The 15,315-nt window shown below is 35.5% G+C and overlaps 1 protein-coding gene across 1 annotated transcript in view; it reads right to left on the bottom strand.

Annotated features, from left to right (window-relative positions):
* The window catches only part of LOC133515928 (peroxidase), a 46,009-nt gene that overhangs the window by 26,665 nt on the left and 4,029 nt on the right, over positions 1-15,315 (bottom strand). Inside the window, exon 2 of the mRNA XM_061848572.1 lies at positions 6,025-6,174. Within this exon, the coding sequence (XP_061704556.1) occupies positions 6,025-6,174 (150 nt within the window). The remainder of the gene's footprint in view (positions 1-6,024; positions 6,175-15,315) is intronic.

Here is a 15,315-nt window from a genome sequence, read left to right as displayed (position 1 = left end):
AACCAAATACATACTTTACACTTTGTTATTGTTATGCATGTAAGGTATTTCTTTAGTTTCGCACAATTACGTACGATTTGTTTTGGCCGTTATAACACACTTACTTAACTGGTGTTCTTCAACTTATTTTTTTTTGTGTAAATTAGTTGTTACATCTCCTAGAAATTCACATATCTGATATTAATAACTACTTATTATGAATAACGATATCATTAATTATATTTACATATTCGACTTTAAGAATACAAATTGAGATTATAGAGTAGCGCTGCGCAATGATATGAACAAGTTTATGAAAAAAAAAGTTATTTATTTTTTACGATTCTCGTGTAAAATTATTGTACTTTTGTTTAGTATTCTTGCTTAATGGTTGAAAAATAATTTCATATTAGAGAACAATACCTATTAGTGGTTAAAAAATAGTTATTATAGTCAGTCTATCTGGTGCAAAGCTTTGGAAGCAATCGTGCCGTGCCGGGTAAGTGTGTCAAGTGCGCGCGCGTCGCATCGGCGTGACGCAACCGAGGAGAAAGACCCGCTCCGGCGCAGCGCAGGTGACATTGCACCCAACGGTAAGCTGCGTAGTCAATAAATCGTCCGTCGTCCCACACAAATCTATTCTACTGTTCTCGAATCGGAGGAAATTTACATATTGTTCATATTTAGACAGAGTTAAAATATCGGTCTGTGTTCCGTTGGATGTATGTAGTTGTAACACCGTTTTACATATAGAGTTCTTAACATTTGAACCTACAATTCGGGAATCATTTTCATCCATAGTTATACTGTATGGTCAATTTAATATGGTGTACAGTCGCTGTCACTCAAGTAACCCCTTACTCGGATTAAGTAAAATTTACGATCTGTTCTCTTTACGATTTGTAATCTGTGAAAAGTTCTGATGAATGAAAACTAACCCCTTTTAATAATTAAATTAATTTTCATGAAATAGGTTTTGTCTAGGATCTTGACTGGCTTACTCGTAGCTTACTGTGTGATTTTATCATCGATTAAGATGTTAAGTATTCGCTTGACAAGAATCTCGTCTTGTTGACACGCTGGTCGAACTACCAGTAGGCACAAGTTTTAAACAACTTACATTGACACTAGTATTGTTACATGAAATTTGCATGTACTAACACTATTGTGATATTGACAACCTGGTTGCGTAGTAAATTCAGATTTAAATCGATCGTGATACGATAAGCGATCTAAAAAGTAGGAATTCGTTCAAGTTCATTTGGTTAATTCCAAGTTATCGATTCAATTGAGTCGAGTAACTTACATGTTTTGATGGCTGTTGTCAGTATGTTGGATCTACTGTTTGATTCAAACTCGACTTAAATAAACAAAGGAAGGTCGGCCACGTTCTGTACCCCTAGTGTAAATATTTTGGGTTAGTATCGTTTCGTCTAAAAAGCAGCTGGTCTATGTAGCATCTGGTCTAAAAAGCAGCTCGTCTATATTGCATCTGGTCTAAAAAACAGGTGGTCTAAAAACCAATTTGTCTAAAACGCCCATGGCAACTGGTCTAAAATGCTTTTCGCCTAAGAAGCAACTGGTCTAAAAATACCTCTCGTCTAAGACGCAACTTGTCTAAAACGCTATTCGTCTTTAATGCAAGTAGTCTACAATGCATTTTGTCTAAATTGTGTTTCTGACGTCACAGGCGTCCACAGGCTACAGAAACCGCTTATTGGGACGTGTTTCTCGCCTAGGGATAGTATTGTCTTTCTTTCATTCATCTAATGATTTGTTCACATGGACATGCTTAGCTTTATTAATTAGTTTGGTTCTAAACAATATTTTGTTAAAATACTTAATTGGATATAACATTAATTAAAGTTTGTATTTAATTTTCTAGATTTAAGCTAGTTAATATTTCTAGATTTAAGTAGTTAGTTTGCTGTACAGTGTACATATTTATTATCAATAAAGGCATTAATTAATAGTAATATCAATATCATCTGAAGTACGCTGTTAAAATCTTTTGGGTTCCTCAGGGCCTCGGTGTATAATAAATAATACCTACTGATTTTAATATGAAAAGTGTTTTTTTAGTGCGTAAGTTGAAACTTAGAAATAACTTTGACGGCCTGCGTAGCTTAGTTGGTAGTGACTCTGCCTGCTAAGCGGAGATCCCGGGTTCGAATCCCGGTGAGGGTATATATTTGTGTAAGTATCACAGATATTTGTACCTGAGTCATGGATGTTTTCTGTGTTTGTGTTCGTCAATATATATTATATACATCGTCGCCCGGTTGCAGCGTTAACCCATTCAGTGCCGAAGACGCGAATTCGCGTCCTGTCTATGCCTAAACGTGATACCGAGGACGCGAATTCGCGTCGTCGCGTGGAAGGAGGCGGCACTGTGATGATTAAAAATATGAAGCGTCGGCAATGAATGGGTTAACGCTGCTCAGAAGTATTTGCGACTGATGGCGACTGTAGTAAGGTAAATAAGAATAATACGCCAGGCTGTAGGTGAAAATAACATTTTATTCTTAATTAAACTATTGGACTAAAATGCTTGTTATCAAAGAGAAAATGCGTTTTTTAAACTAAACAATGCTTCTTATTAAACTAAAAACTTTCTTGCTCCTAATGTGGCATTTCTCATATTCTTGCATCACCTATCCCGTTCCTATCGTTTGTATATTTTTAAATACTTTTTCACTTCTGTAACCTTCTCCAGAAAGTCAAATGGCGTAATCAAACCCTCCTCCAACGCAGTCAACAGCTTAGTATATTCAGTGTCGAATTTTATATCAACCTTTTTTCTGTTGTTGACGTTGAAAATGTTTTTACACAGTTTAATGTCTTGGATTTTGGATTCTTCGCGTATTTTTTGCAAGAAATAAACAAATGTGGGCTTTCGGGCCACTCGACTATTCAATCTTCTATGCCAAGCTTCGACACTGTTCGTCGTGCGATGTCTTTCCTTGGCACAGCTTATCATGGGTAATGAAAGCCATTGCTTGTTTACATACCAATGGAAATCCCGCATTTCGTCCGTATCAGGTGTTATTTGTATAATATTAATCCAAGCGTCGGCTATACAAGCGGTGGGAATCAATGGTAAATTCGCGGTCAATCTGACAGCGTGGCGTCCTTCCTTTGTTGATGTGAGATTCATTTCTTCACCCTTATCCCATACATTTTTGTTAAAATGGAAGTAGCATCCAGTCAACTTAGCTTGAGGGAATACCATTCTGAACGCTTTGTATTGGCCTACTTCGTAGTCACATTTGAAAAAGTCTATGTCAAGCGATAATTCTCTTTTAAGTGCCTCAAACAATCTGATATATGTTCTTTTTGTTTTGTCAGGGAGGAGGGCATAGACAACTGGAACAATATTCGTATGGTTTTCGTTACTTCCAATATCCAATTGTAACGTGAAAAGTTGTTTGAAGGGTTTGGGAACTCTTTTGAAGGTGGAGTCTCCGAAAAACTGTTTGCCCTTAATGTTTTTTATTGTATTTTGACTTTTTTTGGTACAAAATACTAATATTTTGTCATTATTGTCTCCATCACACCATACCAAAAAGTCTGTGGCCAAAATTTCAGGTACTTCGACGTCATTTAAATTTAGGGGGTTGGTTTTTTGTAAATTTAGAAATTTTCTTCGTTTTCTATTTAGTGTATCTTTTTTCGACACATACATATCCATTTCTATTATTTTTCTTTTTGACTTTTCATGTAAATTCAATTTAGTTATTTGTTCTTCAAAAATCTGTTTAACGGGGGCATAATTCTTACATACTTCTTTTTTACAGGAATCAATTATCAAATCTACTTCATTTCTAAATTTGTTTCTTCGGCAGGAATGTGGAGTTGGGGGTGTCCTCACATTGTTTCGCTGCGGGCCTAATTTTATAGATGCACTACAGTCGGCACGGTTTACGCAACGCCATAGTGTAGTGCTGTCTTTATTAGTTTTATTCAAATTGTATCTATAGCCGTCATGTAATAGCGATTTACCTCCTCTCTGGCTCTCTATAAATACCAGTTCCTGCTGTGTATGCTCTCCACTACTCGGTCCGGGATTCATAATTTATGTTAACTATTTCACATAACCATAAAATAATATTGCATTATCGCAGGAAAACAGCACATAATAGAATGTAGTTGTCATTAATCTAATCAAATACGGAATCAGTATGTAGTCTAAAGTGGCCAGTATGTTTCCGATGTAAAGGAGTTTCAATATGAATTGCAAACAGATTGATTTATTGGATACAGAGTGGACTTGGTTACTTTAAGACTGCTTGCTAATTACATCATCAGCGTTTTAAAACACTTAGTAATTATAAAATGTACTTTTTGTCGAGCACTAGTGGCGTGGCAGTAGTACGCTAGACTTTCAATCCGGAGGCCTCGGGTTCAAACCTAGTTTCTAACTTTTCGGAGCTTATGTACGAAATATCATTGATACTTACCAGTTGCTTTTCGGTGAAGGAAAACATCGTGAGGAAACCTGCATACTTCTGCGAAGAAATTCAAAGGTGTATGTGAAGTCCCCAATCCGCTCTGGGCAAGCGTGGGGACTATTGCCCAAACCCTCTCATGCATGAGAGGAGGCCTGTGCCCACTTGCCCAGCAGTGGGACGTAGGTATATAGGCTGAGCAGGAGGAGGTACTTTTAGAACAGTGGCTATTTAGACCAGTTGCTACATAGACGAGCTGCTTTTTAGACCAGATGCTACATAGACGAGCTGTTTTTTAGACAACATGCTACGTAGACGAGCTGCTTTTTAGACCAGATGCTACATAGACGAGCTGTTATTTAGACGATTTGATTTTTAGACCACCTGCTTTTTAGACCAGATGCAATATAGACGAGCTGCTTTTTAGACCAGATGCTACATAGACCAGCTGCTTTTTAGACGAAACGATACTAACCCAATATTTTCGACAGCGAAACGTGACGTACGCGTTTGCGTTAAGTCTCATTTTGTATGGGTTTTTGAACAGCGCGCCAAGCGGGACGTTTTGGAAAGTCAAAAATCTCATACAAAATGACACTTAACGCAAACGCGTACGTCACGTTTCGCTGTCGAAAATATTTACACTAGGGGTACTGTACCCCTAGTGTAAATTTAGTCGATAGCGAAACGTGACGTACGCGTTTGCGTTAAGTCTCATTTTGTATGGGTTTTTGAACAGCGCGCCAAGCGGGACGTTTTGGAAAGTCAAAAATCTCATACAAAATGACACTTAACGCAAACGCGTACGTCACGTTTCGCTGTCGAAAATATTTACACTAGGGGTACTGAACGCCCTTTTTTATTTGGATCGCTCTGACGGCACCTCTGTGCTCTTTTATCAACATTATTAGTGGTTGTGGTGCAGGATTATGCAATTTTCGACATTATTAAGAAGTTGCACATGAAAGTGTAGCATTTGTTATACGTCTTGTTACGTATGTAGTATAAGTGTAGCTTCTTAGTCAGAAATTAGATATGTTGCGTTTACAAGGTTACCTTCTATTACATAATACTTCAATTAGACTAAAGTACAGAGATGCAACATGAAAAAGGCGTAATTATATAAGAACAATTAAATGCATTTAGTGGATCTTATAATTCTCAAGTTTACGATTTTCCTGTATGTTTCCTATACTAATTATGTAATAATATATTCAGCATGTCCTATCCTCAGTTTCATTGATTAAACGATTGCGATCATTCTTTGCCCCAACTTGTTGTAATAAAAATAAATAGTTAATACATTCAACCGCTGATGTAAAAAAGTCAGTTAGGATTTCTCTCTCTCTGTGGCAATCGGATACGTTTCAAAATGAACGCTTTAATTGAGACTGAGGTGAGACTCGAACTCGTGTCTCCGGGGATTGCAGTCCATTCCTCTACAAACTGACCTACTGCGACTTACCTCTTAACAGCGGATATTTCCACCATATCCTTCATATGAGTTAGTTATGACTTCCTGTCTCGCCCGAGCCAGTGAGTTCTTTCCCGTTTTCATTTACTTCTAAAAAATCATTTTCCTAGTATTAGTACTCACAAGTTTCCTCGTAGCAGGTTGAGGCTGTAGTCGAAGGCGGAGGTGCGTCCCGGCCCGGACAGGTACAGCGCGCACTCGTTGTCGTCCGCCGCCGCCGAGAGCGGCGTCAGCGCCGATGCGTGAGCGTAGCATAGCGCTAAAAATAGCGCCCTGTAACAAAACAATGGTTATTAAAAATGTTGTTTTTAAATTTTGCTAAATATAACAATTTATTAGCGCCTTGAATAAAAAACAACCACGACTTATTCAGAAATGCCACGTTCGCACAAGACATCAAAAACAATGAAGCGACTCAAACATAACAGATAAAATACCAAGTTCTTATTAATAAGGAATCTGTTGATTAGATAAGACTGTAAGGCTTTGCTGGGCTTCGTGGAGGAGTTGGAGGGGTATTCATAATGTAATTTTTTTAGGGTGTTGTTATTGATATAATATCTGAAGAGCCTATTAAGATCATACAATAATCGTACACATATTCGTACAATCCAGTAACGTCTGTCGTTAGACTTGATCTGGGTATTGAGTTGGAGTCATTTACAAAAATAAGATGTGAGGTGAATCATATTTAACAGCTGTTACAAATGTGATGTGTGTGGGCACAATTACATTCTTGTTTATTTTTGTACCTACATTATTTACGTATGCATAAATTCTTCAATTTAACAGCCCTTCGGCTGTTAAGTTAGATAATAAATTTTGTATATTTATCTTATTTATTACTACTGGTACTTTTAAAAAGACTACAAATTAGGTACGTTGTGACTTCACGCATGATTGTCTGCTCTTAAAATAAATAAAATCGTATTAGACTCGACCATTCAGCAATGACAGTTGACAACGACATCGACTCCGTTTTTTATCCCAATTAAATGCAATTTCTGTAATGTTACACTGACACCTGGCACTGGCCGAAATGTCAAAATAAGACATTTATTGCTAATGGCTCAAATCAAGCTGTCGGTTAAATCAGTAATGAGTACAAGTTCTTTCTGCATTGAAATAGAGGCTATTCTTGCTAGATCTAGAAATAGTAGGTCCGTAAATGCGAGCAACTTTTTATCCTGCACGCGTCAGAATCTAGACCAATGTATTGGCACCTATACGAGTATAGGTTTCAAAATCGCTCTACAACGTGTGTGTGTGTGTGTGTGTGTGTGTCCTTAAGTAAGTGTAAGTAGAGCACCTGTGGCTGCTCCGAGCTTGTGCTTATGCGAAGGTTTCGTAAGTCTGGAGCTTTTACCTAAGCTCGTGGGTACCAATCATGCTGCTAACAGACCCATTAGGTCTAGTGACGCGGCCACTTATCTTTGTTTAACGATTGGGTGTGTAAACATTATCGAGCTTGGCAATAGCTGATAAATAGTTAGGGTAAGCGTAACGTATATGAAAATTTAGCTAACTAGGAAATGTGTGATTAGGCGAACTACATACTCGTACTTGCATCTTTCTATACATCTATAGTCATATGCGAGTACGAGCGAGATGAATAAAAAGTAAGTCACGTAGATGTGAGCGAGTATATCAATGTCAAAACTGGTGGTAGCGACTAGCGATACTAGTCCGATATGAAATAAAATTGATTCATTAACACAAAATAATTTTAAATGTCCAGGCTGGTGCCTTTTATTAAGTATGATAAATTCTTGTAGGATACTTATAATATATTAATATTCAAATTATCACGGCTTTATTTCTTATTTTAAGTAAGGCAGAGTCTGCACCTTGGGTTGTAAATAAAACAACTGTACTTAACCTATAGGCATGTGATTGGAATTCCACTAATGAAATTCTCATCACGTAGTGACCGATCGTAAAGTTTTATTATCGTGTAGCCCCTTAAAGGTAGTATTTTACTCATACGATATGTTGAGAAATGGAGTGCTTATTTGATAAAACATAATAATTACCAATTAAAATCCTTCGCAATAAAATTGATAAATGGCCGATAGTTTTCATTATTCATAAATATAGGCTACAATAATAAATACTTTTGTAGAGTAGATACCAAAAGTTCATTGCGCGTGAGCGGTGTGAGTACAGATTCATGGAAAGCAAGTAACTGGGTAGCACTGTATATGTATCTATGTAGAAAATATGGTCGTAGTGCAAAAACACACGTTATTATGCTAATAGTAATTACATTTAATATACTGAAACAAATTATTCAACCACGTTATAAAATTATTAGTTGACTTAATACATACAAATTGATAATGTCAATCGTATGTGTTGTGATAAATTCGTTGTTCATTATGTTTAATACGTTTGTATAAATATCAAATAAACTAACTTTGATATTAATCAAAGTGTCGGCGCCGAGCGTAGCCTAACGAAGCAATTGCCTAAGAGAAAAGTAGCTCTGTCCTTACACAGACTATTTAAGCCTTTATGGATAATTTACATTAAGTACGATATCTAACTAATGTAGGTAAACTGCCTTATTGAAATAACTTTACAATAAAGAAGTGTAAAGTGGTAAAACTTGTGAACAACTATATAAGTAGCTGCAGCTGCTTTATTGAATGACTAGAGCAAAATCCATAACGCAGGCTTTGTGAGCGCAGACGCGCAAGAGCATCCATACGAAACTTCGCAATAAGTAGGACTCACTCACATGCATCATCAAATAGTGTCTAATGTTTGACACCCTAATTTCAATAAAAGTGACAACTAAGAGTAGCGCCTACGGGCCACCCCACACTAGCGTCTCTTCTCTAAAGTTCTCTCTAAAGTTCTTTGTAACTTTGTATTTAGACCTATATTTGCTTATAATCTGACAATGAGTCATCACTCTTCTCGCTTGAGCGTAATTTGAAATCGCAATTAATTTCGAATTATGTTACATAACAATAATCGGCCCAGTGACCGATCTGTTGCGTGAGCGCCGAATGTTTATGATCCGCGACCGACCTACGACCTACGCCCTTACCTACGTGGTATATCGAACAGGGCCTTAATTCCACGTGTACACTTACAGAACTTTTATTGCTACCTAATTAATATTAATTATATTTTTCGCGCTGTCATTGCGATTATGAGATAGTTCGTAATTAAATATACGTATAGCAGCATTGGCTAGCCTAGCACTTGAGATTTTGTTAAATAAAAGCTCTCAAAAGCCAATGACCCAGTTTAATATTAGACCAACATAACTATATTTTTTGACGTTTCTAAGGGAATTAAGTACGGGTTTTTATCTTTTCGCGCTATGGGAAAATCAGCATTGGTAATAAAGCATCGATGTAGAGTAATAAATAACTACGTCAAGTAGCTTATTTTATATTATAATTGTAACCACCTTAAAAATGTATGGGTATAACCATCACCTATTGGCATTTAAGATGTTAATGAAGAACACTAATACCTAGCCGCAAGGCAGAAAGTCCGGACATATGACGATATATTTTAAACTATTGCAGACCTGTCTAATAAAACTGTTAAATGTTTTTTAGTTTTATTCTCTCCTTTGATTTTTATTTACATAATAGATATATACAGAGATATTGCATTAGCTGTACAAATACGAAACTAAATGAATAACTAGCTTAAATAGGCCCTTGAGGCATTGTACCAAGGATGCTGGCGGCATTTCCTCGTTGTATCGCAATGCTAATATGTTTCTTTTGCAACACCTACACGTTGATTTAGGAATCTCCAAATTAAACACAGTTGTGTAACGTGTGTTATTTTATTTTCACAGATAAAAGTGCCAGTTACAATTGTAGTATACCATGTCATGCGAGTCAATAATTCTTACCTACATCAAACTGCACAAGTTATTTTGTCTAACTGTTTTTAGCTTCTGGTGTAATGAAGAAAGTCCTTGAACTGAACAAGGTAGGTACCTAATTTATTTTATGCTTTAAAAATGCAAAAGAGAGGAAACAAACAACAACAAAGCGAATCCAGCGCCTCCTTCAGTTTCAAGCAATTAGCTATTGCTAATGTCACACTATAACCTTAATTCAGTTTGAACGGGCAAAGTTACACTCTATCTGTACTAGTTCATCTATTGGCATCATGTCGTTCAATATTAGGTACTTGATTTTGGTTTTATACTGGTTCATCTTTTGGGGTCAAAACGTTCAGAGATAGGGCACCGTGTTCATCTTCTGGTCATTTTTCCCTATTTCATCATTTTTTATATAAAAATGCTGAATTACAATATGAGCATTTTAAATAATTAATTCTAATCTAGATTATATGCTGAATCATATTAAAGATTAAAGATGTTAAAAATAAGTTACAACGTATGTAAAAATCTAAAGTTGGGGTAGTCACTTAACTGGTCATCTTTTGGTAATTTCACCCTAATTATAGTGACAGAGAAAAATGCCCGCAATTGACGAACTTCGATTTTCGCGGTTATAGCCCAGCTCCTTGGTAATTCAACGGGCTAGCGCTGGCAGTATCACGGGGACGTTTGGGCCGGTAACGGTCCGGGATGATGATATGATAGTTTAAATTAGCGACTAAGACGCAGCAGGTTCAGCCAGCAATTTTTGAAAAATCTTTGCCACAAATTTAGTTTGCAATATTGGGCCTTTCTCTAGTAACTTCATCGATTCTAAACCTGATTTCTTGACTTTCGCTCGATAGAAAAAATCACAAAAAAAGTCTAAAACGCACTTTAAAACATAGTAACAAATTTTATACAAAAGCTAAAAATATTAAAATTACGAACTCATCGATTACTTTTTTGTTAAAACTTACAATCACGCCCGTCTCGCTCACTCTTACGCTCGCTCAGTGAGAGAAGAAATGAAATATTTTTTTAATATTGAACTTGAAGTCCATAACGATAGGTAATACAATTACTTCTAATCTAGATATAAGAATTAATTGGACAAAACAAAACATTACACAACATAACTTTCGCGGCGGAACAGCAACAGGTGACACGTACCGCTTGACCAGGGGCGAGTCCCAAGCGTACTTAAGAACCTGAACCCACGTACGTGGTCTTAAGGTTGACAAAGCATGTTACGAATTTCATCATTTGTTGGTAGGTATGTGACCTGTAGCTGATTTATTATCCAATTAACAAAGCCTGTTACTGACCACAAACTATGGATTATTATTTTTTGTCATGAAATAAAGTATTTTAATTTGTTTAAAACATCTACCACTGAGCTACGATCGTAACGTCGTATCCGATAATATGGGTTTCCCGGTATGTAGCGATATGCTTCGTAGAGGCAAAACGACAACGTGTCGTGATTAGCGCTGAATGGGCTAAGTACGTATGTATGTATGTATGTATATACTTTATTGTACATAGAAATAAAAACACAGTTACAGAGTAAACTAAATACAACAAAGGCGAACTTATCCCTGTATGGGATCTCTTCCAGTTAACCTTTGAGGAAATGAGTAAAACAGAAGTACGTAACTATACTATGGATTATACTTTTTTTAAAACGGGAACATTTGTTTTTTTTTCATCCCATGCCATTGACGTTGCAGACCAATCTTTTTTTAACAAAAATAACTTGAATCCCAATAGGACAAAAATACACATCTTCATAACTTCGAATATCTCACTATAATAGACACCAATCACAAAAATATATATTATTATGTTATAAAAATACTAAGAGAAATTTTAATATTGGTGAGTTTCATTATGTAGACCGAAACTCAATTGCAATAGAGTTTGACTACTTATCGACCGAATCGATTCCGCTCGTGTCAAATCGTTTTAGTCGCGTTCAATTGTGAAGGTATGTTTACTTAAAAATAAAAATGATCACCAATAGATTATGGCCTTTGATTAGATTTGATGAGATTTAATCGAGAATCGAAAAAAATAGTCACTAATTCACTAAGTCACAACCCTATAATTTCGTTTTTTTTTTTCAGCCTACCCCCGAAGGGTTGAAAAAAGGCTATACAACTTGACTATATAAGTATAGAATATTATTTTTTGTTAGGAAATAAAATATTTTAATCTATTTAAGTACGCGTTGCGTACTTTATGGCAGGTTCCTTTGCAACTTTCTTCTTATGCAATGGTCACATGGTAGAACGGCAGATTCCGCGACCGCACCTTACATGGACTCGTTGTGAATTGTGAACCGTACCGCGGGCAATCTCGGCATCGTTGACCGACACAGATTACATTTCTCCAGAAGATTCGTTTTACAAAAGGTGTAGATAAAATATAAACGTATTTCAATGGCCTCAGTAAAAAAATACAAAAGTGAAGCAATGGCAAGATACAATTCGTTTCAGATGGTCTTTCGTACCTATTGAATATCATAAAGACGAGCAGTTCTTAGGAAATATACAAATTCAACTTATTGCCTAAGTTTTAAACGTTATTGTAAATTGTAGTTAGATATAGGTAAATCTACGTGAGAAATAAAGAGCAGGATCTTTTTTTTTAATAAAAACATATGTAGACCGTTCACTATAAATGAAAGAATTGTTTTTTAGTTAGGTATCTAAATAGCTACACAAGACATCATATTTACTGCGGCGTATGTGTGTTCAATGATACACGGGTTGTTTTTTCAACAATTTCAAAATTTCCAAAAATATAGGTCATACTGAGTCACTTTTAGCATGGAAACAACCCCAAAAACGCGTAAATTTTTTTGGCTCTCTCATGGATAAAATCGTCATCTAATTAGCCAAGATGTAAGTATGAATAAACAGCCAGTCCAGAATATAACATTTTTCGCATCTTAAAAGTTGCTCAGTATATTCGCTTCGCAAAATATGGCTGTGTTGGTACCACACTAAAAGTTGCTCAGTATGACCTATATGCCCAAGGGTTGGAAAAAAAACACCTGTAGATATAATATTAAATTCAATTTGATAGTTCAGGGATCTCTTCTCAAAGAAGATGTACAAATGTACATTTTAGGTTGCGCGAAATCTCGTATTTGCTGTTAACAACAAGTGCAAGATCTGGTGATCGCAGTTCTGTGGCGGTTAGGTTGAACCGCGCATGATTCTGGCGCTTGCGCAAGCGGTCAACAGTCGAGATGCGCCCGCGTTGCGTCACGGCTGTCGTCAATTGTAAACAGTGAAGGTGATCACTTGTGAAAAATGTAGAAATATATTGGGAGCATAAGTGTCTTTACAGAATCGATAAAAAATGTTAATCGACTGTTTCTTAAGTTCAAATTACTTAAGAGGGATGAATAACTTTACGATCCTAACGAAATAACGGTACTTTTTCTATGAAATTCCATTTCGGAAGAAAACGGTTTCCATCAACTAAATCTTAACAAATAACTTTATGTCGATCGCTTCAGCATAATATATTGTAGGTCATAAGTTTCGCTTTTTTTGAAAAAAAAAATGAATATCCTATACTTAAACCTAGTTTTTCATTGTGTCAACATACTAAACATACTAAAAAATCATGGAGAATGGATAATATTTAGAAATGGAATAGTTATTTGTACAACAAGAGAGCAAAGTTTGATATTTCTTCGAGTGCTTGTTTTGAGTTCCGTGCAAGCGAAAGATCCTATAACTTAGAATCTTGAGCGTAGTAAGGGACTCAAAAGCGCACGAGATGTAAATAACTTTGATCTCGTGTAGTACACAAAAATTTTCACGTCAGTCAGCCATCAAAAAATACAACCTGAAAAAATGTAATCCATCTTCATCACTATTTCACTCATATTTTCTGAATGTATTCTAACAATTACCGCAAGAAAAACAAAACGAAAGAAATTTTCTATAAAATAATACGAAAATAATGAATTAACGAACATCAATTGACAGTTCAATCGACAACTTTTTTTTGTAAAAAAATACTTTGTATGATACGGTCCGAATTGCGGATACTACTATTTGTCAACTATAGTAGAGATCGTTAAAAGTAGTTAAATAGAATTATTTACTGCGTAACAATTGGTAAATTTGTATAAGTTCATTGTTTTGATTATATAATAAAATACGTAAAATATGGTGTTTTTCTTAAATTTTAAACTTTTATTTCATTAATTAATTATTACGAATGTTTGATTCAGTGGATGATTCTCAAATTATATGACTGCGGTCAGACTTAACTCCGTGAAACTTTTCATAGGTACATTTAGTATGGGTTGACGGAGTTTAGACGCATGCACAAATCTGGAGAATGACCCCAGTATGTTTTACTTTCGCTAGCTTTAAATTTCAATTATGTTCGAATGTGTTTGTTGCAATTATTGCTAATCTACATACTACTACATACATTTTTATATTAGATCTAGTAACTTTGATGAGTAAACCTGCATCTGAAGTTTCTGTTGAATTTGTAAATTAAAATAAACATCACATTGATTTTAATTTCGTATTAATTATTAATCTGTAGAATGTTCGTGGACAGTTGATTCTTATTTTAATAAACAAAAATATTTCGTAAGTATATATAACCTTGAACTGGTAACCTTGAGTTTGGTAACTCGTGGCGCCTACTGTAATATTAATTCATACAAAATATGCTTTTTGGATGTAAACAGTTTCCTAACTGTTTTGTTGATTCAGCAAGTCTATGTTGATATTTCGCAAGGATAAAGATATGAGAATTTTATGCAGTGTTATGTTATGTTTAACTTCTATGTAATAAGTATCAAGAAAAAACTTTTAGCATCGCTTCTCCATACAAACGTAGTCCCCATTTTCCTCCCTGGATATTAACATTATAATAAATATTTTTATGCGAATAGACGTACTAAGTATACTAACTATATAGCTATGCTACCCTTCGTTTGATTGTTTCAGTTTTTTATTATTATAAGAGTTAGGATTCCATACAAATTTGTACACCCATTCGGCGCTAATCACGACAAGTTGTTGTTTTGCCTCTACGAACCATTTCTGCTACATACCGGAAAACTCATGTTATCGGTTACGTCGTAGCGCTATGACCGTAGCTCAGCGGTCAATGAACGCATTAACAAAATGCTCCTAACTTATATATTACATATTTAAAAAATCGGTAAAATCAACGAAGGGGCATAGTTATGGTTGATATACTTACATCAAACTGTGTCAAAATATTTTCAATCATGTTAATAATCACTCAATTTTCAATCAAGAGGTAAATGGGGCCTACGTTTGTATAGAAAGGCGGTTTCGGGATGGTCGTCCACAGCGAGTTAAGAATTGAATATATAAAATATATGTGTTAATTAGGTATGAATAAAAATAATAAGTTTTGTAAAATATACTACTTACACATACATGTATAAATAAGTGTTTTCCTTACTTTCCGGTAAAATCCTTCACAATCATCGATCATGAACTACCTGTAGTAGTAGTAAAACACTTTATTGTACAAAA

Source organism: Cydia pomonella, chromosome 3, assembly GCF_033807575.1.
Source record: "Cydia pomonella isolate Wapato2018A chromosome 3, ilCydPomo1, whole genome shotgun sequence".
Taxonomy (NCBI): Eukaryota; Metazoa; Arthropoda; class Insecta; order Lepidoptera; family Tortricidae; genus Cydia; species Cydia pomonella.
This window is presented reverse-complemented; position numbering and strand designations above follow the sequence as displayed.